The following is a 24291-nucleotide window of genomic DNA, read 5'->3' on the forward strand; positions in this document are numbered from 1 at the left end:
CAAAAGGGGTTTCCCCTCTAATTATTAATGAATCATTGCCCATTCAGTTGGGGCTGTCTAATGGGATTGCCAGAAGAAGGCTGTTTGGAGGAGGGATTTGAAGGAGAGGTTTGTGTCACTAGAATATGGAGGTCCAAGCGTCAGGTGCAGTGTGGAAGAAAGCATGGAGATAAGAATGTGAGAGAGTGAGGAGGCTTGAGATGCTGACGGAGTGAAGGGAGCTGTTGGGGAGGAGTATAGGCCAGAGCCAAGTTTTATGCAGTATAGAAGGCAAGAACGAGGAGCTTCAGATGGCCCAGATAAGGGGTATAGATGTGGAGAGCCAGGGGATGCAAGAAGTGGGGTGAGATATGCAGAGTAGATGGTGAGGAAGATGATGATTATACCAGGTGTATTTTGCCTGGGCAGTAGGGGGACATGGTGATGTTCAAGAAGGCCAGAGAGGAGAATTCTGTTATAGTCTAGAGGAGAAAGGACCAAGGCTTGGGTGAGGGATTTAGACAGCAAAATGGAGAAGAAAGGGTGCTTGCAGGGATGCTGTGCAGGAAAAAAGCACTGGGACCGACAGCCTAGATGTGGTGGCAGAGGGGAGAGTGGAGAAGGGCTCCAAAATGGTGACACCAGCTGAGAGGAGGACAATGGAGCTGCTAGAATGATGGACACAGGAGAGTTTCATTAACTCAGGGGACCTGACACACAGATGGGTGAGCCCCTGAAGAACTGGAGGCTCTGTTTGCCTGAGCCTCCAGAACTTTGAGTTCTTTTATGAATCCCCCATGCCCTTCTTCTCCTTCCTTCCAACCGTAACGCCTCACTGGATAGGTCATCAGCAGGGACTGCATTTAAGACCTCTGAATCTAAAACCAATGCTGCTGCTGCTTGAGCTAAAGAGCTGATTCCCCCAGGGGGAAACGATAGCATACTTATGTGGTCCAGACACCAGAGCAGGCAAAGACCCACATAGCATACTGTGTTAAGGTGGGTTACAAAGCAATAGCCCTAAAACCATCTGTTCCTTCCCATGAGACCCCTTGCCCTGACCCATGACTGCTCCTCTGCTAGCAGGGAGGCTCCAAATTGGAACTGAAGTATTGAGCATGGGAGTGTGGGCATCAGAACAGCTCAGGAATATTGCAAGCAGTGTACATGTGGATTACGAAGGGGGCAGCGGCAAAGCTGGGCAGAGGCAGCATGCACAGAGCCACGCATGCTGTTTCTGGATCTGCTGAGCAGAGGCATCCCGCTGGGTTCGCAGGGAAGGTTGGCTGCCTATTGGCTACCTGTGCCTTGGCAGAAGCTCACAGTAGGGGCTGTAGATCAGGGGGGTGGGAGGTGTACCTGTGTGCACTCCGCCAACACCAGTCAGCAGTACTAGCTCCCTGTCTATAGATTAAGGAGCAGTAAATTTACCCCAGAATCAATGGAGGGGAAAAAACCACTTGGCAAAAATTCCAACAGCAATTAGAGCTAGTGACACCAAAAAGTAAACACCATTAGACATAGCTTTATCCCCTGTGTCAGTAGCATGGGCTGGCGTCAGCATGATGAATGAGTACTGCAAGCGCGCAAAACTGTGTAACTGTGCCGGAGAGAGTCCGTCAACCCACAGGTGTTAACATTCCCCTGAGGCCACCAGCCAAACATCCCTCAGCTGGCAGCTCTGTGACAGGATGGAAGCCCAAGATAAAAATAGAAAGGATTTCTAATCCAGCATCTTGTACAAATGGTAGGGGCCAGCTAAACTGGGTTGCTGTTAATTGCTAAACCAGACCGCTGTACTCCCTCTCCTACCCTCTTTGTGTGCTATGAAACTTTCAGCTGAGGCAGGATTTTTGCTGCTAGTGTTTTCTGTCACCTACAGATTTCAGAGACCATGTCCTTCATGCCGATTGGTGGGGAGATCCATTTGTTGCCTCTCAAGGAGTGTCTGTTTTTTTCAGGGCAGACCTCTCTTTATTTATTTATTAGTGTTATTTATTAATTTGTTCGCGTTATTTATTAATCAGTTTTGGAAGCGCTATTCCCCCTGAAAATGGCTGTTATGGCCCACTTTACACCTTCATCCCAGGACACAAAGTCACAGGCTTTTGTTCACAATTGCACACCTTCCTCATCGCTCCTTTTGTTAGTTTTTATTTCTAAGCCATTGATTTGGGGTTTTTTTAGCCATGTTTTAAAGTTTCCACTTTGGGTGTGGCAGAGGAGAATCAGAGAGGCATCCTTTTAAAGAACCTGCAAGTGTTGCAGAATGAATTCCCTCTAGCGTAAGAGTGCTGGTAGGGGGATTTGAGGGTAGACAAGTGCTTAAATCTGAAAGGGCAGAGAGAGGTGAAGGGGGAGAGGAACGCTTGTCCTGAAACTAGAACTCTCCTTCTGAAATGTGGCTCCTTACTCAGATTTAGGAAGTGGATCCCTGCTGGGATTTCCTTTCAAAGGTGACTTGTAATCTGTTCATTAGGTTAGATTTTGGCAGGGTAGTAATGGTGCATTTGAGCAGGGTCGGGCACATGTTATTTGTGTGTGTGCAGAGTTCGTTTTGGGTGAGGGGGAGCATTTGCCTTTCCAAGATTGGAAAATAAACACTGCCAGTTCTGCAGCAGCAGCAGCAGCAGGTCTGGGTGAGGAAGGAAGCGGTGGCAATGCTCTGATGGGTACCATGGAGTTTAAAAAAGACGCCAGTGCAGTAACAATTGAGATGCTTCTCATAGTTCGCCCTCAGAAGAGGAAGACAGTGCACAGGGTGCAGACAGACAGACAGATGGAAATCAGTGCCTCGCACCACATCCAAGGTAAAGCAATATCTGCAGTTGTTCAAGTGGAGGGGTGCAGCTGCAATGCATGCAGAGCCAAGCTGCAAGTGATTTGTAGAATGAGAGGTGAACCATCAGCTCTCAGGAAAGAACAACGGGTTTTTTGGCTTTCTTTTGTGCCCCCCTAACTTAAAGACATGCAATGAAAACCCAAACCTGCAAACTCCCCTCTAAAATTTTCCAGTTTTAACTTAGTTTCGTTGATCCTGTCTAACGAACAAGAGCCTCTGCATGTTGCATACCACACACTGCAGGTGACTCAGGGTGCAGCACCTGTGTGGCACACCCATGGAGCGGCATGTGGCTATTATTCCGAGGACCGTGTTTAAACAAGCCCTATTACAATGGAACATTTTATATAGTGTGAGACACTGCCAAAGGGTTTCCAAAAATGCATTAGATTTACAAGGCAAAGCAGTGAGCAGGTTAAACTGACTGTGCTTCAGTTATTTAATCCCAAATTGGTGGCTATCACAAAACGATACATAGGGCAACATGGTTTTATTTTAGTGTGTGTGTGTGTGTGAGCATGTGCATACTTTGTCTGCAAAGAATATCACCATGAGCCATTTATAGCTACAGTTTGTGACAATCCCCTTGGCCTATCTCCTGTCCCTTCAGGGGATCTTCCATGCTCTTTTTGGAACCCTGGAAATCATGGGCTATTTGCAGACAACGGAGAGAACCCCCCTCTCACTGCAAAACTGAAAAGAGAAAACACTCCATTGCTGCAATCTGGTTTAATCCCAGATTTTAACTGTATTTCAGATGCTGGTGATTGGGGCTATATAGATACCGAAAAAAAGACAGGAAAAGGTGGATGATCTGGCTAATCTAATCTTTAGCTATAGTTGATTTCTGTCTACTTCATGCCTACACCAGCACCAATGTCTCCAACTCCTTTTCAGCCTTCTCCTACAGAGCTGGTGGGCGTGAGATGAGTTTGGACATTTTGAAAACATTTTCATTTGAATGTTTCAAAAAGGACCAAATTTCAAAAAAATTTACTGCTTTTTTCCTGAGAAGTCTCAATTTTCCAAAGATCTTTGGTTCTGAAATTGTTTTCCCAGTTTGCTTTCTTCTTTCTTCCCCCTTTTTTCCTCACTAAAACAATAACTGAAAATGTTTTCAGTTTTCATTGCGGGGAGATGGAAGATATTGAAAAATGAAACCATTTCATTTTATTTAAAAGGGCCATTTTTGACTAAAACATTTTCCGGCAAGTACAATTACCCCTGAATTGTCTGCCCACCTCAAGCAGCAATGCTATGCCCCAGAAGGATTTGCTCTGCAAAATTACAGCAAAATCAGCTCTCCAAGCCATTTTGGCTTGAACCATTGTAGGCAGGCAAAGGGAGTTAGAAAGGCTCAAGAGTTCTGGGGACACAAACAGGAGGAGGGGAGACTGAGCATGGAAAGCAGTGTTATGTGGAGGAACAGGGGTCAATGGATAGGTGGCAGGAAGAGGGGGAAGGGATAGGTATCAACTGTTCAGGGTAGAAATTCCGGGAGCTAATTACTCCTGGCTCTAGCTGTCTCCCATGAGAGGGTAATAGCTGGATAACTTCTTTCTATGGACTCTCTTGTATTTAGATTAATGGTGCTACTGGAGGGAGTATTTGGGTAGTGGATAGACCTGGTAGAAAATGCCCATTTATTTTTTGTTGGCTATTTAAAAATTGAGTGTGGTTTATTTCTCCAAATAACCCTAAAAATGGGGAAAAAAATTCAATGAAAACTTGCCATAGAAAGCTGAAAAGTTTCAGGGCTTTGAACATTCATTCTGGTAAAACTTTTGTTTTTGAAAACTACATTTTTGCCGAAACCCAAAACATTTTACCAACATTATTTCAGTTTTCAATTTTCATTTTTTGTTGATAAACTGCAAATTTTCGATCCAAATGAAAATCTTTCTTTTTTTGTTGAAAATATTAAAAAATGTTGACCAACTCTACTGGCATATCTCTCCTTCATAAACAATGTCATAGCCTCTAAGAAGCAGTGTTGCCTAAGAGATACAGCTCTGGGCTGGAACTCAGGAGACCTAGATTCCATTCCTGGCTCTGCCCCTGGCCTGCTAGGTGACCTTGGGCAAGTTGCTTCATCACTCCGTGACTCAGTTTCCCCAGTCTCTAAAATGGGGATAATGATACTGACCTCCTTTGTAAAGTACTTTGGGGTCTATGGATGAAGAGCTAGTTAGTATCAGTAGTAGTGTTCCCCTGCTGCTGATCTCTAAAGTGCTTTAAAACTTACTTTCAGGGTGAGCCACCATGAACCATCATGATTTTCAAACTTTTCCAGTGAGAGATTCTCCTTGGACAGCCTTGCAACATGTTACTTTGGGAGGGGATTTGTCTAATATTTAAATGAAAACACAGCGTAATCAGGAAGAGTTTGGGAACTAAAATAGGGCCATGGCTGGGAAAAATAGACTTCCTCTTGAAGTCAGTGGATTTACATCAGGGATGAATATAGTCCAAAATATTAAAAATGTGATTCACCATTCCCATTGCAATTGACTGTGATGTCATAAATTACTCTTTGATTGCAGGAGTAAGTAGAAAAGGAGTCTGAGTTTGGAGGACAAAAGCAGAAATAGCAAAGGAAAATTTTGGACTGGCATTTTTCAAAGAAACTTTTTCCATTCTCATGGGTCAACAGTTATTCTATGAATCCTCCTGGGTAAATAATGCCTAGCTGAGTGATGTGTCATCATCATGGAGTTGGTCCTGTCTCAGCTAAGTCTACAGAAATTTTATTTTTGTCTTCAGTGGGAACAGGAGTGGGTCTGATGTGATCTTCCCACTAGCTGGTATCGAACATGCTGCCCAGTACCCATGAATTATATTGTCTGACTCTCATGCCCATGCTTGTCATTATGTAGGTTTTCAAAGTGATGGAAATGAAAGTGACAGATCGCAGCAACCCAGAGGGAATGGCCTTCCTGGTACGTTGTCTTCTCTGCCGTCCATTTTGTATGTGAGAACGTAGGGCAAGTGATAGTGAGGGCATCGTAGAGCTGGCTGGAGCCAGGCAGAGTGCGTGGAGATGCTTTGCAGGCTGCCAATGCACAGCTATGGCTCTGCACACTAACAATGTGCTTGTCACAGCCCGTTCCGTTCCAGGCCTTATTGTGTCTGGCTGATGTGCACAGGGAGGCTCCATTCAGACATGGGTCTCCCTGTGCTCACGCATAATGGGGGAGAATACCACTTTCCTGTCTCTAGCTATCAGCAGGAGCCAGTGGAGGTCAGGGTGTGTGTGTGCATGCGCCGGGAATATGGTGGGATGGCTAGGTGCTGGGCACACTACTGCATACATACATCATAGTTATCATATATGTAACCCTGCCTCAGCATGGGGGGATGGACTAGGCGAGCTCTGGAGGTCCCCTCCAGCCCTACATTTCTCTGATTGTATTATCATAACCAATAAAGAATCCTCCTGAAAGCTAACACAGCCTGAGGCAGTATTAACAGTCACACAGAGCTCTTAGCTTACCCAGGATCCGTGTAGTTCATGGTGCGTGGAGGTAGAAAACGCTGTCCTATTAAGAAGGTGACTCCCTCCTCACTTCAACCCCTAATGGAACAGTTGGGTGCAAATCCAAACTTTCCAGTCCCGTGCACAATTGTTTTTGGCATGAGGAACAATCTGTCCCCTAGTCCTGAGCTTCCTTATAGCTCAGCCAATCCACTTCTTATCTGACCTATGCCCCCTCCCACTAATCCGACTCAAAGCCTTTCTTAAGAGGATACCACCAGCTGTACAAAACCATGCCCTGGATTTGTTAGGGAACATAAGCAGCCTCTAGGGAATGAGCTCAGGCCACCAACCTCATTTTTCCTGTATGAAAACATAATTTGGTCTCTAGTGAAGAAAGGCAAGTGAAAGAAACAGAGTTTTGCTTCCACAGAATTACTAATAACCCCTATATGAAAATCCTGTATGTTACTGATGCATTGCTTAATGTGAGTCCTGATCCAGCTCCCACTGCAATCAATGGGAGCAGATTCAGCCTATAGACAGTAAGCAAGCAAGCAATATCTTGTGGCAAGGTACTGTCAGTAAGTGTCTTTGACTATACCAGACACACAGATGACAAATAAGAAAAGCAGATAAATATTAATATCTTTAGAGCCTTAACATGCTCTTCCTTCATGCCTGAGAGGGTTTTCAACGACAGCTACGTAGTGGAGATCAGGCAATTCACCAGGACTAGAAGGGTGAATTAATTACCCAACACACAGAGTTAACTGAAGTACCTCTAATAGTTCAGTGCAAATCTGAGTATCAATACATTTTCCTCTAGCCCTGCCTTCAGGACACAAGATGAGTCCTCTTGAAGATAATTTAGAGCTTGGCTACACTTGCGAGTTAGAGCGCATTAAAGCAGCCCCGGGCACCCTAGCTCACTCCCCGTCTACACTGGCAAGGCATGTAGAGCGCTCTGACTCCACATCTAGAGCGCTCCTGGTACTCCACCTTGGCGAGAAAATTAACACTTGTTGCGTGGTGGCTGAAACGCCCGGGTGTCAGTGTGAACAAGGTGTTGCATTACTGCACTCTGATCAGCCTCCAGAAATGTCCCGTAATCCCCTTAAGTCAAGCGGCCACTCTTGTCATTGTTTTGAACTCACCTAGGAATGCAGATATGCTCTTTGAAAGCTCCATTTCTGACAGCCTACTCCGAGACAAAGCAAGCCGTTACTGTGGAATGCTGTGTGAGAGAGAGAGAGAGAGGCGGGGAGGAGGGGGAGGTCTGCTGCTGTCTGAACTTACAAGACAGCACGCTGACATACTTTCAGCCCCCCCAAAAACCCACTCTCTCTCCCCCCACATACACAGAACACACTCCCTGTCACACTCCATCCCCCACCCCTATTTGAAAAGCACGTTGCAGTCAATTGTACACTGGTATAGCTGCCCATAATGCACCGCTCCCAATGCCACTGCAAGTGTCGCAAATGTGGCCACGCCAGTGCGCTTGAACCTGTCAGTGTGGACAGATTGCAGCGCTTTCCCGACTGCGCTCTACGAAGGCTGGTTTAACTCAAAGCACTCTAAATCTGCAAGTATAGCCATATGCTCAGACTGATGCCCTCAGACGGATGCCAAAAGGAATAGCCAGCTCTTAATGCACCAGCACCAAAGGGGTTAATAAATTCCCTTTAATCAGCCACATTCCTGTCTTTATGAGGACTCTGACACCATGGAGCAGCTGGTGCTGCTGCAATATTTACAAACGGTATGACATTAACTGAGATTGAGCCACATTAAAAAAACCCACACTGCTGCCGCATACAGTGCATCAAAATCTCATAATTCACGGGCCTGATCCATGTCAGCTGTGAATTACAAAAAGTATCTGCAAAAAGAAAAGGAGTACTTGTGGCACCTTAGAGACTAACCAATTTATTTGAGCATGAGCTTTTGTGAGCTACAGCTCTGATGTAGCTTCTCTCACCCAGCTTCTCTGGGACACAGATCCCATGACACTTTCTGAAAAAAAGTAAGGGATAACCCCAGCGTCATGGCCAACGTTCATCCTCAGTGAATCAGGTTCTAATGTCCAAGTCTATATGCGAGATATTGCTCAGTGTTAAATGGCATTTGCTGACTGTGCTAGCTTAATGTCATTGCAGCCCTGTGGGATAGATTAATGTTATTTAGTACCATGTGTATGACCACATCACCTAGGGGCTGCAACTGAGATCAGGGTCTATTCTGCTCAGTGCTGTATACACACACGATGAGAGACAGTCCCTGCCCCACAGAATTTATAATCTACACAAACAAAAGGAAAAGAGGTTACTCAACGTTATACAGCTGGGAACAGAATGCAGGTCTCCTGACACCCAGTCCAGGTCCTTACCACTAAACTAATGTTTTTCAAGAGATGGGGTGTGGCCCTCAGAGAGCTCATGAAAGGCAATCGGGGTCACAAGACATTCAAAACTTTATCTCAATCTGAAGCAAAGAAAATCTCACTCCCCACTCCCTGCACACCTTTTCCATTTCAAGGTCACGTATTTTCTGTCAACCTACTGAAACACTCACATACTAATTACTGATAAATGTTTTACTCATATAGTAAATGTAAGAGGGTAGTGCAAATTTTTGACTTCAAATATGAGGTTGCCAATCTGAAAAGGTTGAGAAACACTGAACTAGACTATTTATGCAAGTATGATACATTTCAGTAAAACGGAATTCAGTTGATGCCAGCCATGCCTCTCCAGAGAGTTCTCCCTCCTTCCTTACTTCCTCAGCCAGGGTCTTGCCACCAATGCCTGAATTGCATGGACTATTCCCAACTAGTACTCCCTTGTTCACTCCGCTTGCATTTGAAGCCCAGGAACTGCTTCACACAGCACATATTGAGCTCTGCTGTATCAATTTGCTTTACAAGCTATAAAAGCTATAGAATAGAATCTCAGTGCCATTTAGCTCATTGGTGCTCCACATTTATAGATTTAACCTGGTTCTGTGGTTGGTGCTCCGTTGCTGTAGGATGAGAAAATTCCATTTTATTCTAATCACGGGGATGTTTTCTTCATATGAACAGGCCAGCCAGTTCAGATGCAGCCTGACGAGCAGGCACCAGTCATTACTTCCTACACCAACGAAGGTAGGTGGTAAGCCATTGAACACTGATTTTCTGTAGCAATGCAGCATTCATCTCTTATTTATGCTCGTATGAGAGAAAACTTGCCCAGAACATCACCACAGCAAGAGACAAATCTGAGATTTTTTTATAATCTGACTGCAAAGGATGAAGAGTCACTGGACAATTCTTTCAAGAATCTTGGGCCTGGTCTACAATTTAAAGTTTTACCAGTATTGCTGTTGATTAAGGGTGTGGCTTTTTTTTTTAACCTGACATAGCTAAGCTGGTGTAGATGGCTTTATACTGACATAGTATAGATGACTTTATATTGACATAACTGTACTTATACCAATATGGCTAATGCTGCTTCCCCAAACCAGCATAAGCTATACTGGTATAAGCCCTTTCATACCATTTTAACTGCATCCCCACGAGAGGCTTTTGTCGGTAGAACTATATTGGCAAAACTCCACCAGCAGAACCCTCCTAGTGTAGAGCAGACCTTGAGAGAACATGGAAAGTAACAAGAGTTTGTCCGTTGGTTCAAATTATTTCTTTACATTTTATAATGGGGCCATCTTAGGTTTGATTCATCCTGTATATCTGTACTATACTAAAATTGATATTTAAAGCCTTCTTGGTCCTTAAAAAAGTAGGTCTTGATTAGGGATGATGATGTTAATAAATAATGCATAATAGTAATAATAATAATAATAAATCACAAAAACTTCAGAGACTTTCATTCCATTGGTTTTCAAAATTGATTTTTTGCTTTTTAAAACTTTCTGTGGAATTTTTGTATCAACTTTTTTTTGGTTTCCAAAGTGGGTTATTTTTGCAAATAAGCATTTCTAGTATAGCAATGCTAGCACAGTGCTCCTAGTGAGGACACTGCTCAGACCAACCAAGTGCAGCTTTGCTGGTAGAATTCATTCCACCACATGCCACCTTCCAAGCAAAATAAGCTATACTGGCAAAAGTACAGCTGTCTACACGAAGGGCTTTTGTTGCCACACCTCTTCACACCCCTGATGGACAAAATAAGCTATGTCAGCAACGTTTCTAGTGTAACTCTGGCCTAAATTTTGAGTGTTGAGCCCCGAGGTCACAATATTGCATGAACAGTACAGTATAATACCCACGTTGCAGATAAATGCTTTCCTGCAAGGTCATTATTGTAACATTATTGATTTTCATAGATCCCAAGGCCAGAGGGGACCATTGTGATCATCTTGTTTGACTTTCTGTTCAGCACAGGCCAGAGAACTTCCCCCAAATAATTCCTAGAACAGAGCTTTTAGAAAAACATCCAATCTTGATATAAAAATTGGCAGTGATGGACAGGCCACCATAACCTTGGTAAATTGTTCCAATGGTTAATTACTCTCATTGTTAACATTTACACCATATTTCCAGTCTGAATGTGTCTAGCTTCAACTTCCAGCCATTGGATCATCTTAGACCTTTCTCTGCTAGATAGAAGATTCCATTATTAAAATATTTGTTCCCCGTGTAGCTACTTACAGACTGTGATCCAGTTACCCCTAAATCTTCTCTTTGTTAAGCTAAATAGATTGAGCTCCTTGAGTCTATCATCAAGGCATGTTTTCTACTCCTTTAATCATTCTCATGGCTCTTCTCTGAACCCTCTCCAGTTTATCAACATCCTTCTTGAATAGTGAGCACCAGAACTGGGCACAGTATTCCAGCAGCAGTCACACCAGTGCCAAATACAGACGTAAAATTAGCTCTCCGCTCCCACTTGAGATTCCCCTGTTTATGCCTCCCAGGATTGCATTAGCTCTTTTGGCCAGTCTCATATTGGTGGCTCATGTCCTTTTCAGTCACTGCTTCCCAGACAGTTTCCCCCATCCTGTAAGTATGGCCTACATTCTTTTTTCCCAGATGTATACTTTTGCATTTAGCTGTATGGAAACATATTGTTTGCTTGTGCCCAGTTTACCAAGCATTCCAGATCGCTCTAAGTCAGTGACCTGCCCTCTTCATTATTTACCACTCCCCCAATTTTTGTGTCATCCGCAAATTTTATCAGCGACGATTTTAATGTTTTCTTCCAGGTCATTGATAAAAACGTTAAACAGAGTAGAGTCACGACCTGATCCCTGTGGGACCCTTCTAGGAACACACCCATTCGATGATGATTCCCTTTTCACAACTACATTCTGAGTCCTTAGTTAGCCAGTTTTTAATCCATTTAATCCTGAAGAAGAGCTCTGTGTAGCTCAAAAGTTTGTCTCTTTCACCACCAGAAGATGGTCCAATAAAAGATATTACCTCACCCACTTCGTCTTTCTAATATCCTGGGACCAACATGGCTACAACAACCCTGCAGATGTTAATTTAATATAATTCTAGTTTTTTAATCAAAATGTTGTGCGGTATCAAGTCAAACACACAACAATATTTTCAAACCAAGCTATGCACTCTTAGAATTCTGACTCAGTTTCCAATTCATTGTTAAGGGGAGAGAGGCTGGGGAATGTTTTAATATCTGTTGCACAGGAATCTGAAGTGCATAAGATCATTTTTGATTTGCTTATTTCACTGTTTTGCCACTTATTCTGTCCATAGTGCTGCAAACCCGTACACTTCATTTAAAAATAACAGAACAAATATATCTTCATGGAAGGCATGTGGACAAATCGTTTGCACTGAGGCACCAGCCCACTAAAGATATTCTGGTTTTCAAACAGAGAAGAAACAGGCAGAGGAAGGAAAGTTAGACAAGGGGGATGTTAAGGTAGAAAGGAAGAAATGGAGGCCCTATGAGTTAGTTTAGTATTGGTACAATATTAATGAATGTGGTTTGCACTTGGAAAAGTAATTTTTGATATTTTCAGTCTTATATGTTTTCACTTGCTAGTTGCTTTTTCATTCCTTGCCCACTTCTGACTCTTTGTTCATTGCAGGAACTCATGTGACTGTCGAGGTACATCCTAGAAATACCACCCCACAGCTGTTCAAGAAATTCTCCCTTGGGAAAGGTACATCACTTTTTTAAAACATTTGGGCCAGCTAAAATATGGCATATCGGCTGCACTAGAGAGCAGGGAGAAGAGGAGCTCATTTGGTTACCACAGTGTTAAACCTGTTAGCTTGTTGTCTGTGTATATCAATGATGAAAGTAACGGAAAGGTGACACTGCTCAAAGTGTGATTTTCCAAAGTTCATAACTCAGTCAAATCCAAACTAATGGTCACAGGAACACCCAATGACTGTTCCCCTCAATAACCACTACTTCCATGCCACATTTAAGCTTCCAACCGCCAGCTGCTTTATAACTTAAAAAATAATTTTTAAAAAGATATTATAAGTGTATGGTTCCCTTTTCAAATCCCTCCTTCTTAAAAATGGATTAACCTAAACCATTTTTACTTACATTTAAAACAAAACAAAGTTTCAGCTTTGAAGACCAAATGGGAAATTGCAGCCCAATAGTTGAAAGTTTCAGAAAGTTATACATAACCCAGAACAGGAGGATTGAAGTGGAAAGGCCTATACAAATGTAGCTAGATCAGCCACTCCCACTACAATCAATCTCAAGCATTCCTATGTGATTCCTATGCATTCCCCTTGGCAGGACTGTTGCGTAGTGCTGCTGGTGCAGAATGGCATCTGTGTTTTGGCCCCAGAGGTGGCTGCATTTTAGTAGTGGGCAAAGTGATTTCTGTAGTCAGACACTATCACATTTTACCCTTATTTACACTCTTTGAAGCCAGCAGATCATTGAGGCTGGAAGGGTGTACATGAATTTTGAACACTCCGGATAAACCATTTTGGAATTCTTCAAGAAAAGAACTATTGAAACGTAAGGCACCATTCCTGTTGTAGTACCCAATAGCAAATAAAATGGTAATCCAAGTCCATCTGTTCAATATTTTCCCAGCTCACAGAACAGACACAGGCTGACCTAGACTCAGTTAAAGAGAGGAACAGATGCACTTTTTCCTGACTGGAAGTAGCCTTGATAGAGAGAAAGCTACAGTGTCCAGCACCCTCTACATTCTGATCAATGTAACAGCATTAACTGGGCTGTTCAGGACAGTGTGCCTGGGTGGCAGCCTCCATGAGGAAAGGAGAAAATGCACAGTGTGTCTGTGGCTTGAACCCACTGAGTACAAATTAAGACATTCCATGGGCTTTAATAGGAATGGGATGGAGCCCGTGGTGCTCGCAGAGCTGTTTAGGCACAGGGAGAGGTTGCTGGGATGACGAGTAGAGTTTTCTTCCACTGGTAACTCTTGACTAATTCTGTCTGGGGGTTATTGCAGGAGTCTGCAAGCTGCCCAGTCTGACAGGCCTGGATAACAAAGGTGAGGCTGCTTGGTTACAGCGTATTTTGTGAGAGTGGAAACACTAGTCCAGCTTCAGTGGAGTTGCTCCAGCCATAAGTTTGGCCCAACATCTACCATGATGGGGCCTGCCTTCTTGGGGCAATGGAGAGGCTGCCAGCAGCTGAGTTCAGATGATGACTGCGCTACTCAGAGGTGGACGTGTGCCCAGACTCCCTGCTGTGCAGATGATGGTTGTGCTCTGCCAGCTCTTGAGTCTTGTATCAAGAGGAGCAGTTGGTAGTGAGAACAAAATCCTTTTCTTTGTGGAGGTGGGGCCTCGTCCAGAACTACAGATATCTCACATTTGGTGACCTTCTGGAGGCTGCATCACCCCTAAAACATGCTCCAGCTGATCTGTAGCTCACTCTGGGAAGATATCATTTAATAACTGTGCTGCAGGTGTTAACACAAGATAAGATCTCTCTGGAACACAGACTTGAATTTCTTCTATACAGTAAGTGATTTGGCTGGCTCACTGGCAAGATGGAGCACAATGTTCCCAGCCTTCAGCCTACAATAGAAGATATCTGACTGTGAATGTGCTGTCTGGTACCTTCATGATCATAGGACTGGTGGGAGGGGAAGCTCTCTTTACTCATCTCTATCTTGTGCTGCTTCCATCTACCTCCCTCATGGGCTGTATGCAACATGATATGAACCATAGTGCTAAGGACAAGGAAATAAAAGCCTGTCTTTCAACCCTCCATGTATTTCACATAGACACACTACCTTTCTCTACCCTTTTGTACTTCTCTGCTGTTTATCTTACCTCAATTTTGGCAACCTTCTAGGTTTTCAAGAGAACAGGAAGAGCAGAATGCCCCTGCCTGGTGGAAAAGACCTGCATGGTAACTATCCGCTGTATTGCGGCTTTCTTTGCTTAGCACAGCATAGTTTCCTCACTGCAGTGAGCACCCCCAACGGGACACAGATTCACTTTTAGAAATAGGACTCATGCTGATCACAAAAATGATGTGGCACTGGCTAAAAACAACTATATCTAAGTACATTGACAGCAAATGAATGATTTCATTTCTGTCACTCTAAATATGCTTTGTACGCTGTATTGTCTGGGATTCAAAGTCAGGATGGTTTGGTGGATGTCAAGCGTGTTTTAGACAGACTGCATGTGCAACATAACTGAGAAGTCTGCTTTGCAAATGGGCCTGCTACACATTTCTAACTGCCAACGTAGTAGTTTCAGACTACATGAGTTATTGTGGATTTGGTGTCTGTGGGGAGCCTTTGCAGCTATAACCTGACAAAGACGAAAACTGATAACCAATTTTAAAAACCCATTTGGCTCCCAAAAGGCAAGAAGTAATTTTCAGAGCTGAATAGAATAAGAACCTTTCAAATGTGTAAATCTGCTTTATCTCTCTTTAGGTCACTGTAATAGCCCCTTTTCAGTGAAAACCTAGATAAACAAACAAGCCTGTTAGAGAAACAGATGTTGTTCCCTCCCACACTGTTTTAGGCAAATCTGGCCCAGTAGGTAACAGAAGATGCCTGTTGCTTGTGATTGGATTGGCTGGCTGGCTCTCCCATTACAATGAAGGCTGTTGAACTAAATCTGGGGGAATATTGAGGAATCCAGGCTCAGAGATTTCTGCTCACTTAACTGGCCAGTGACGGCGGGGCTTCTGAGAACAGAGATGCTTCCATTAACCAGATCCAGCGTGGGAGCACACTTTCCACTAAGGATGAGGAAACCAATTTACTTCTTAGCCTTAAACCAGAGCCAAAGAGGAGACCCGCCCCAGTTCCCCAAAGGACTAGAGACTAGTCCACTAAGGGGTCTCACTGAGTTCTACTTGGGGCCATCCTTTTGAAGGGTGGTCTTATGGCCTATGCAGGAGTCAAAGGTTGCAGCAAACAAGCCAATGTCTGAGATAGCAGCTGTCCCAACCTTAGGAGTGTCGATACTAGGACCTGAACAGAGCACTTTAGCAGCAGGTGAAGCTGTATCTCCTCACTATCTCCTAATGCAGGAGAGGTTGTACTCACACATCACCTCACAGAAGGCAGCCTGTTCTGGCAGCCCCTGCATGTCTGGGATGGCCTGGGGACTGTCATTCCTGCCTCCCGTTGATGGTGCTCCTGCAGATGGGAGCTAATAAGTGCTCTGTATGTAACCACTCTTGTCTGCTCAATGTGGTGCTCTATCCCCCTCTAGTGGTGCCTAGGCCACAGATAGCGATTGATCAGACTGCTTCAGGCAGGCTTTAAGAGCTGCGTATTGCAGTAAAGGCTCATGCTTCTGTGATCCTGAGTCACAGGTTCAATCCTTGCTATTGACAGATGACCCTCACCTCCAGCGGCATAGCAGTACATATAGTGTAACAGTTCCACATCCCTGGTTCTCCACTTGGTTGGTAACATAACTTAGTCTTTCTTCATGCCACTGCAGCTGGGTGCCGTGAGGTTACCAACCCTTACACTTTAAGCAGTTCCCTTGCTATTTATTGGCACTCAGAATTCAAACAATAAAAATTTAAACTCTAATTATCTTTTTTATTCCCCCTTCCCTCTTGCCTCCCTGCAATTTAACAGCCATAAAGCAATATCTGGAAGAATCTCTTAATCCCAGCATCGCAAAGGGCATGATTCTTGTAGCTTTGACTTGCTAGAATGGCCTGCTAAGTGGTGGTTGCAGGAAAAAAAAAGATTTTTGTTCACTATTCAAATGAATTTTGGGGTGCTATCCATTGAATAAGTGATTATGTGTGGAATATGCAATCAGATATATATACTTGGTGAAATAAGGGGGGAAATATTAGAATAATTCATTTGAAAGTATTACAGTATTCATCACATAAATTTAGGGCAATTTTATTTCCTTTTCCCTGCTGAGTAGAATCTTAAATCTCAGTCCTGCAAAGCTTATATGTATCAGTGAATTTACTCACAGCAGTAACCTCATTGATTTCACTGGCACTGCTTCCATGAGTAAAGTTACTCCTGTGCTTTGCAGGATCAGAGCCTTTATCAGTCAAATAGTGCCATATATTTTACTGAGACTACTTGAGGACTATGGAGCTTGCTCTTGGTGAATACTATTTGACCAGCTCTAGGTCTGATATTCTAGTGTTATCAGTTTGGGCACCTGTTGGAGATCAGACCCTATTTTTACTGTCAGATTTTTCTGTGCAGTTTACGTTGTGCAAAATATGCAAAGAGGAACTCCCAGCTCAGACATGCACAGTGCAGATCTGACTGTCTTGGATGGGAGGAACTGATAAAGCAGATACCTACAGACCAGAAGGGTCCTATTCAAATGTCATCTGATGCACAAACATCAAATTCAGTCACCGGATGGGAAACTCTGCTGATAGCTCTTGCTCTGATGTTTGGCCAGTTACAAAGCCTCTCCTTTCTGGAATGATTGTTCCATGTTTGTTTCCAGCATATCCATGGGACAAATCCAGTCTGAAATCCATGACATTAGACCTGCAGCAATTTGAGAAACTGGATGCCTATGCATCAAAGGTACGTCTCATTTAACTCAGTCTTCCTACAAGACCACACTGTCTTCAGTCATTCAGGAGTTCGCTCCCTCCCTGGAAGACTGAGGTGCTCCATAGGGGAATGAGGTGATGATGTCCTTCATTTTGACCTAGGCTTTCAGAATGTCTGCCCCAAAACTACACTGAAAATACCTTTCCCTGGCCATTTCAACTGGGAAATAGCCTATTCAGGAAAAAAGCATGACCAAAAATATCTGTCACTATCAATGTGGACTTACAGCTTTGAATTTCCACTGATGACTCATCTGAAGCTCAAGTTTAAAAAAAAACACACAGCTGCTTTGTTAAGAGATAATAGAAATCAGAGTGTGTGCAGGGGATGATGGGGAATACTAGTGGTGATATATGACTATTGGCTCTTGCAACAAACAGTGACATCGATGAAGATTTTGTGTGTGTAGATCTAAAAGCAAAATATGCTTTGTGAAGGAGGTGATAAGCATAGATGCATCAATACTGTACTTTGGTTGGTAAGGGTAGCTATTCTGTGATGAAAAGGTGATCTTTGCCTTGAAGATTAAACATGTCTGGCCCACAATAATCCTAATCTGTGTTGCCTTTAAAAGGAACTAGTCTCATGAGCATTGGAGTCCCTCACCAAGACAGCTTCCAGTAAGTTGGGGAATGAGCAAACTCAAAAGGCAGTTGTTACAGAGCAGGTACTGGTACTGCCCATCAAGAAACGCAGAAATGATCAGAGGCGCTGCCAAACATGCAGAAACAAAAGAAATGTCATAGAGGGGCCCCTATTACTTCAACAGGAAGGTAGAAACCCTTTAGTATTTTCTCACTTGAACCCTCTAATCTTACTCTGTACAAAAACAGGTGAGTGTTAAGAACAGCATAGAGGAACTGGTGAAAGCCCTGCTCCGAGAAGCCCGGACTGATCTGGAGAAGGTCAGAGCTGTTTGGATGTGGATATGCCATCACATAGGTAGGCCGAGGTCCTGGACTCCCACAGCATTTGGCAGACAATGCTGCTGCTGTCACTCTCATTATATTGTGATTGCATGTTGTGAGTAGGTTTGTAGGGGGCACATGGGGCAGGGGAGGAGAAGGGGAGCCCACAATTCATTCTGGATAAATAAAGTCTGCTGTCAGTATCCAGAACTTTATTGAGAGGTTATCTTGCTATCTATACGTCTGTACTTCCTCTCCCATCCCTGCCAGTTTCCACCAGGGTGGTGTGTCAATGATTTCCTCCTATGTGACAAGCCTGAGTTTCCACCTGATTTGTTCAGACATGCCACAGCACAAGTCCCCACCATGCCAGTGACTGCAGCGTCAAAAATGCTAGGTTGTAACATCAATAAGACCATGATTGTGACATGTAGCCTCTCCCCTGTTGCCAGCCAGCTCTGCTAGCTCACACACATTTATTTTGAGGGGCAGGGGGAAAAGGGAGAGAGAAAAGCCATGATCTCACACTGTGCCTGCCCCACCCTACTAGGGGCTGCAGTTCTGCCTGACCTTTACGTGGACCACACAAGTGGGTTTGTGTGGGGCTGGAAGCTCTTTACACACTGCACCACCAGGTATGGGCTGGGCAGACTCTGGCCTTGAACAAATAAGGCAGATGACTGCCATTTACAAGCAATGGGCTCCTCTGTTTTTTCATATGCACAAGTGGGTAGAGACATGCAGAAGAGAGCATGCATGCTCAGCAAGGTGTGATAAATATTCTTTTTCAGCTACTTTCTATAACATGCGTGTGATTCTTTAAGTGTTTAATTTGCCAGGAAGCTAAGTCCTGAGTCTGCAAACCATCTCTGACCCTGCAAAGCACACAAACGATCCTTACCTGCACAACTTCATTGAAGTCAGTGGCACTAGTTGCCTGCAAGATTACGCATATGCAGGATCAGGGCCCAAGAGAAGGGCATGTTTAACTCCCTCTCTCTCACCCAGACTTATAGACCGAATGTATTCTTCTACCGAAAGCATGTAACTAAAAACCTCAGCGTGAAGCCTGTTCATACTGGAACACAGAATTTCCAGTAAAAGTCTGTTTCTGGCAACAAATGAGCTGCAGCTACCCATGCCAAGAAGTGAACGTTCCCAGAGCGGGAGTTTCCCAGTCCTCAGAGGTGCAAAGTAGATTTACCACTGGTACAAAAAAACTGCCCAATACAGTGGAACCTCAGAGTTACAAACACCAGAGTTATAAGCTGACCAGTCAACCACACATCTCATTTTGAACTGGAAGTACACAATTAGGTAGCAGGACACAAACACACACACACGAGCAAATACAGTATTGTATTAAACTACTAAAAAAAAATTAAAGGGAAAGCAGCATTTTTCTTCTACATAGTAAAGTTTCAAAGCTGTATTAAATCAATGTTCAGTTGTAAATTTTTAAAACCACCACCATAACATTTTGTTCGGCGTTATGAACAACCTTCATTCCCAAGGTGTTCGTAACTCTGAGGTTCGACTGGACTGAACATGCCTTAAAACAAGGAAAAACATTTTCCTCAACTCCACCTGAATTACATTTTAAAATATACATTGTAGATTTGTGCAGTCAACCACCACCATGATAAATAATGGAGCTGCCAACCCCACTTGTTCAAAAATTATGAGTCAAACCCTAGAAAGACATGAGATTGGCTTACAAATCAAGACATTTAAAATAGAGAGGGGGAGGCCCCCCTAGTTTGTGAAGTTTTAGGGCATGGCTACACTGGAAACTTCAAAGTGCTGTCAAGGCAGCGCTCCCATGGCAGCACTTTGAAGTGCGAGTGTGGTTGCGTGCGAGGTCTGGGAGAGAGGTCTCCCAGCGCTCCTGGTAATCCACCTCTGGTAATCCACCTCCGAGCGCAGCTCCCTAGTGCTTGGAGCTTGTCTACACTAGCGCTTTAAACGCTCTGACTTGCTGCGCTCAGGGGGGTGATTTTTCACACCCCTGAGACAGCAAGTTAGAAGACTATAAAATGTAAGTGTAGACAAGCCCTTAGAGGGCCAGCTCCTCTGCCATCTATTATCTAGAGAGGCACTACAGGGTTCTTTTTCATCTCTCTCTGCAGCCTCTCAAACTTCAATCCAAGTGGCTTTAGGTTTTACCAGTACTGCCTCTGGGGCTTCAACTGCCTCGGGCTTCCCCCAGCTCAGGACAACCTAGCTCTGGCCCCAGGCTTCCATGTCCCCATCATCCCAGGCTTTTTCCTGGCTCAGAACCCTCTGGTTCTGGCTCAAGGCCTCCCAGACTTCTTGCTGCCTTTGGTCCAAAAGATAAAACTCCCAGCTACCTCTCCAGGGTCTCATCCCTGGCCTTTTCCCCACTGCCCTGTGCTCCTTCCCAGGTGCATTTGATCACCAATTATGCTGCCACCCTGTTGCCTAATTGGGCTCAGTCTCCTAGAGACCCCAGTGAATCAGTGTGGGGTTCATACACCCCCATTATATTCACTCTTAGATGACATGCCTGTTATTTATTCATGAAATGCTTAAAATAAGCAATGTAACAGAGAAACTGAGTCATGCTACCACAACGCATTCCAGTGGGCCTCTAATAATTCAGGCACCTATTTAATTGACGTTTATGTTTATACATACCTATGCCAATTAAAAACATACAGTATGGAGATGGAATAGTTGTATTTGATCATAAAGTCTATCCTCCTAAAAGTGTATGAAAACATATCACATGTTGAACAAATACCATAATTTAGTAAAAGATGAGGATTCTTCTGTATAACAAGGAGGCCGCTGGGAAGAGAAGGATTATAAGGTTTTGCATTAATCTCTCTGTTCTGAGGTTCATTGTAGGACAAAACTAAAAAATGCTCTTATAACTGAAGATCCCATCAGAACAACTTGCTTGATTTATAATACCTGGGAATCCATTTATTCCCATTCACATTCTTAGGATATCTCTGATGCACTGTTATGTGCTATTCCCACCACCCTGTTTCACAGCTCTTTGTTCCAGTTCCCTTTCCATCCTCCCTGGTGATGGGCATGCAGGAGGGCAGACACTCTGACTTCCCCTTTGCAAACAATGGATTACAATTTGGAACCAGGAATTTAAGTTCTGGCTAGTAGATGACCTTTGGATTGGCACATTTCATTCCTCTAAAGGAGATCTTTAGAGCAGCTGTTACAAACTGTGTCATGGTCTGGGCCACATTTTAAAAAAGAGAGCGTCTCCTGAACATCTCGCCTCCCATCCATGTGTATCATCCCTCTAGAAAAAAGCACTGCATGTATTTTTAGCTGTGTCATCTCATGCACTTCAGCAGCTTGAAACAAGGAGCCAGCACCATGTGACCATCTTTCTCTATGTATCCCAACAGCCAGTGCTCCGCAGATCACTAAAGGGCCTTTGGAAATCACTACTCTAGAGCTTCCCTTCTCTCATGCCCTCAGGAGCAGACTTAAAGGCAATTATATTAATGGAGTCTTTCAGATGAAAGTCAAGTTGCAGCATTTCATCACTCTGTGCAGGACTCACAGGCTCTCTTCTCCTGAACAACATTCAAGGAAGGAGGAATGTTACATGAGTGCTGATGGCACCCTTAACCCTTTGTCAGAAAAATATGTTCATATTTTATAAAGACTTATGGCCATAGTCAAGGTTACTAGGTATTCAAATTAACTTTCCTGGGCCACTTTCTCTAGCTCTGCCTGGAATAAACCCTGGTTTGTTTCATTTTTTGTATTTATTTTGAAAATAATATTTCCTGCAGCTCAAACTATAAAGTCCCCGCCCACATTTAGCTCTGAGCGAATCATTGATTTTACAGTTGGGTGACTGAAGCAAAACGAAAAAAAATGGTTCATTTTGAACCAAAACTAACATTTTTCAGGCTGAAAAGAAAACAAAAAAACAAAAGGGAAAAAAAACCAAATGAAACAAAATAATTTAAAAAATGTTGGGGGGAGGGATTAGTTTATTTTCAGATGTTTTTTGATCCCTAACTAATTGGTTTCAGTGTTTCATTTCTTTTGAGTGTTTTTTAAATTATATATAAACTTCTAAACAAAACATCTTTCAACACATTTGTTTCAAAATGATTCAAATGAACTATTTTGACTTTTTAAAAAAATTATTTTGGGAGGGCAAAAATTTGCCAAATTTGACCCAAATTCATTAATAGTTTTGGTGCCATGGAAAGGTGACAATTACCCAGTTCTACCCACATTGATGTGTGATGCACTCACAACAAACTGTTCCATGTTTTTCATTGATTAGATACTTTCAAGGATTTTTCTCTGATATTGAGGACTTTACATTTTACCCTTTACTGCCATGATCCTGCAATTGGGGATGGATCCTTAAGGAGACACACTGGCTCTGCACAGAAATAAGTGTCTGCCCATTTGGATCTGACTGAAGAATCAGAGCCTAGGTTTGCAACTTAGTTCCTTAGGAGATGCATGCAGAGAGAACCCAAAGCAGACATTTACAGAGGAAACATCTTCGTACAGCTCCTAATACAGATCATTTCTCTTTGTTTGTGCTTCTTGGAGATGAAAATGATCCAAACATTTTCTATTGCCCGTCAATCCCTTTGCCCCAGGCTTTTGGAGGAACTTTATTTTGTCTTCATTTCTCTAGAATACGATGTTGTGGGCTTCCATAACAAAGCCCAGAGGTCTTGTGAGCCAAAGGACGTCCTTCGCACTGGGAAGAGCGTTTGTGCAGGGTACGCTGGGCTCTTTCAACAAATGTGCAGGTAAATAAGATCACAAACGTTCAACCCCCGGGAGAGTTAATACTGTCATCTCTGTGCCTACTCTATCTCCCTTTACATCACCTAAAATGACTTTAAACAGGACTTGAAACTTTCTCTTTCAGACTATGCTGTGGAACAACAGCAAGTCCTCAAAAGGTCAATTTTGATTTCCCTACCCCCCACCCCCCACCATAATTTACTTTGTGCCATCTGCTGAGCTTCGCATTGCATTAACATAATGGCAGATGAATACATGGAGATAATTTAGTTAGAAGAGGCTGTGGTTTTTTTTCTTGGAGTAGCTGTGTATCTGAAGGTTAAAAGAATGGCAAGGCTGAAATACTGAAGAACATTATCTGCAACCAACTCACATGCAAGAGGTAGTCATTGAAGCCCAGGCTTAAGCTTTTCCAATATTCTCTGCAAAACGCCCCACACCTAAACCAGAATAATAATACCCAGCTCTTATATAATGCTTTTCATCAGTAGATCTCGAAGCACTTTACAAAGGAGGTCAGTATCATTACCCCATTTTGCAGATGTGTTGTAATTTCATGACCACATCTGTTCACCTTCCGCATGCCAGTAGCCCTGTTGACTTCAATGAGTGAGCAGGGTTTGGCTCTCAAAGGATTTAGAATAGGGCTTGACAACCAATTATATATCCAGCTCATGTAAAAGGAGGCTCATTTCATTGCAGAAACTATAAATTCCTTTAGTATGAATGAAGCACAAATTGCTTCTCCAGTGCACTTCTCCATCCCCAGTAGAGAAAGGATACAGCTCTTGTATAAAGTAAACCCTGGGAATCACTGCTGATGCCCCAAATGTTTGTAATAGTTTGGTTTCATGAACTAATGATGGTGATAAGAAATTAATTTTGCACTTAGCAGAAACCTGGGCTACCAAGGTCCCTTTCCAAATGGAGCCCCTTCCATCAACTTCTTGACACACTGACTCCCATTTTATATAAGCCTGGGAAAATCAGATTTTAATTGGCACATATCAGTAATTACTGACTTCTCTCCCCACCCAAGAGCCACCGGAAGCATATTCCCATTAGTAACTGAAGTTTACTGTGAGGGAAACTGACATTTTAAAAATATTCTGTAAGATGCTTATGTGGAGAATGCCTGTAGCCAACAACTCAGTGTTCCGGGTATCTATTCTGCTTTTTAAAAGAAAATATTAAAATTACGAATTGATAATCAACTATGATTTTATAATTGCATTTTATGTAACAGTTATTGCTAGATTTTCCAAATGTAATTAGAAAAATGTACTGAGAAACAAACCCTTTTGTTT

At 43.2% G+C, this 24291-nt stretch overlaps 1 protein-coding gene across 1 annotated transcript in view; it reads left to right on the forward strand.

Moving 5' to 3' along the window:
- KY (kyphoscoliosis peptidase) overlaps nt 1-24291 on the forward strand; it is a 44886-nt gene that overhangs the window by 10146 nt on the left and 10449 nt on the right. The window contains exons 2-8 of the mRNA XM_084639700.1: nt 5698-5760; nt 9382-9444; nt 12354-12428; nt 14570-14626; nt 17185-17267; nt 18131-18239; nt 22869-22986. Coding sequence (XP_084495826.1) covers nt 9396-9444; nt 12354-12428; nt 14570-14626; nt 17185-17267; nt 18131-18239; nt 22869-22986 — 491 coding nt within the window. The 5' untranslated portion in view covers nt 5698-5760; nt 9382-9395. The remainder of the gene's footprint in view (nt 1-5697; nt 5761-9381; nt 9445-12353; nt 12429-14569; nt 14627-17184; nt 17268-18130; nt 18240-22868; nt 22987-24291) is intronic.

The sequence above is a fragment of the Lepidochelys olivacea genome, assembly GCF_965140295.1.
Source record: "Lepidochelys olivacea isolate rLepOli2 genome assembly, chromosome: 9".
NCBI lineage: Eukaryota > Metazoa > Chordata > Testudines > Cheloniidae > Lepidochelys > Lepidochelys olivacea.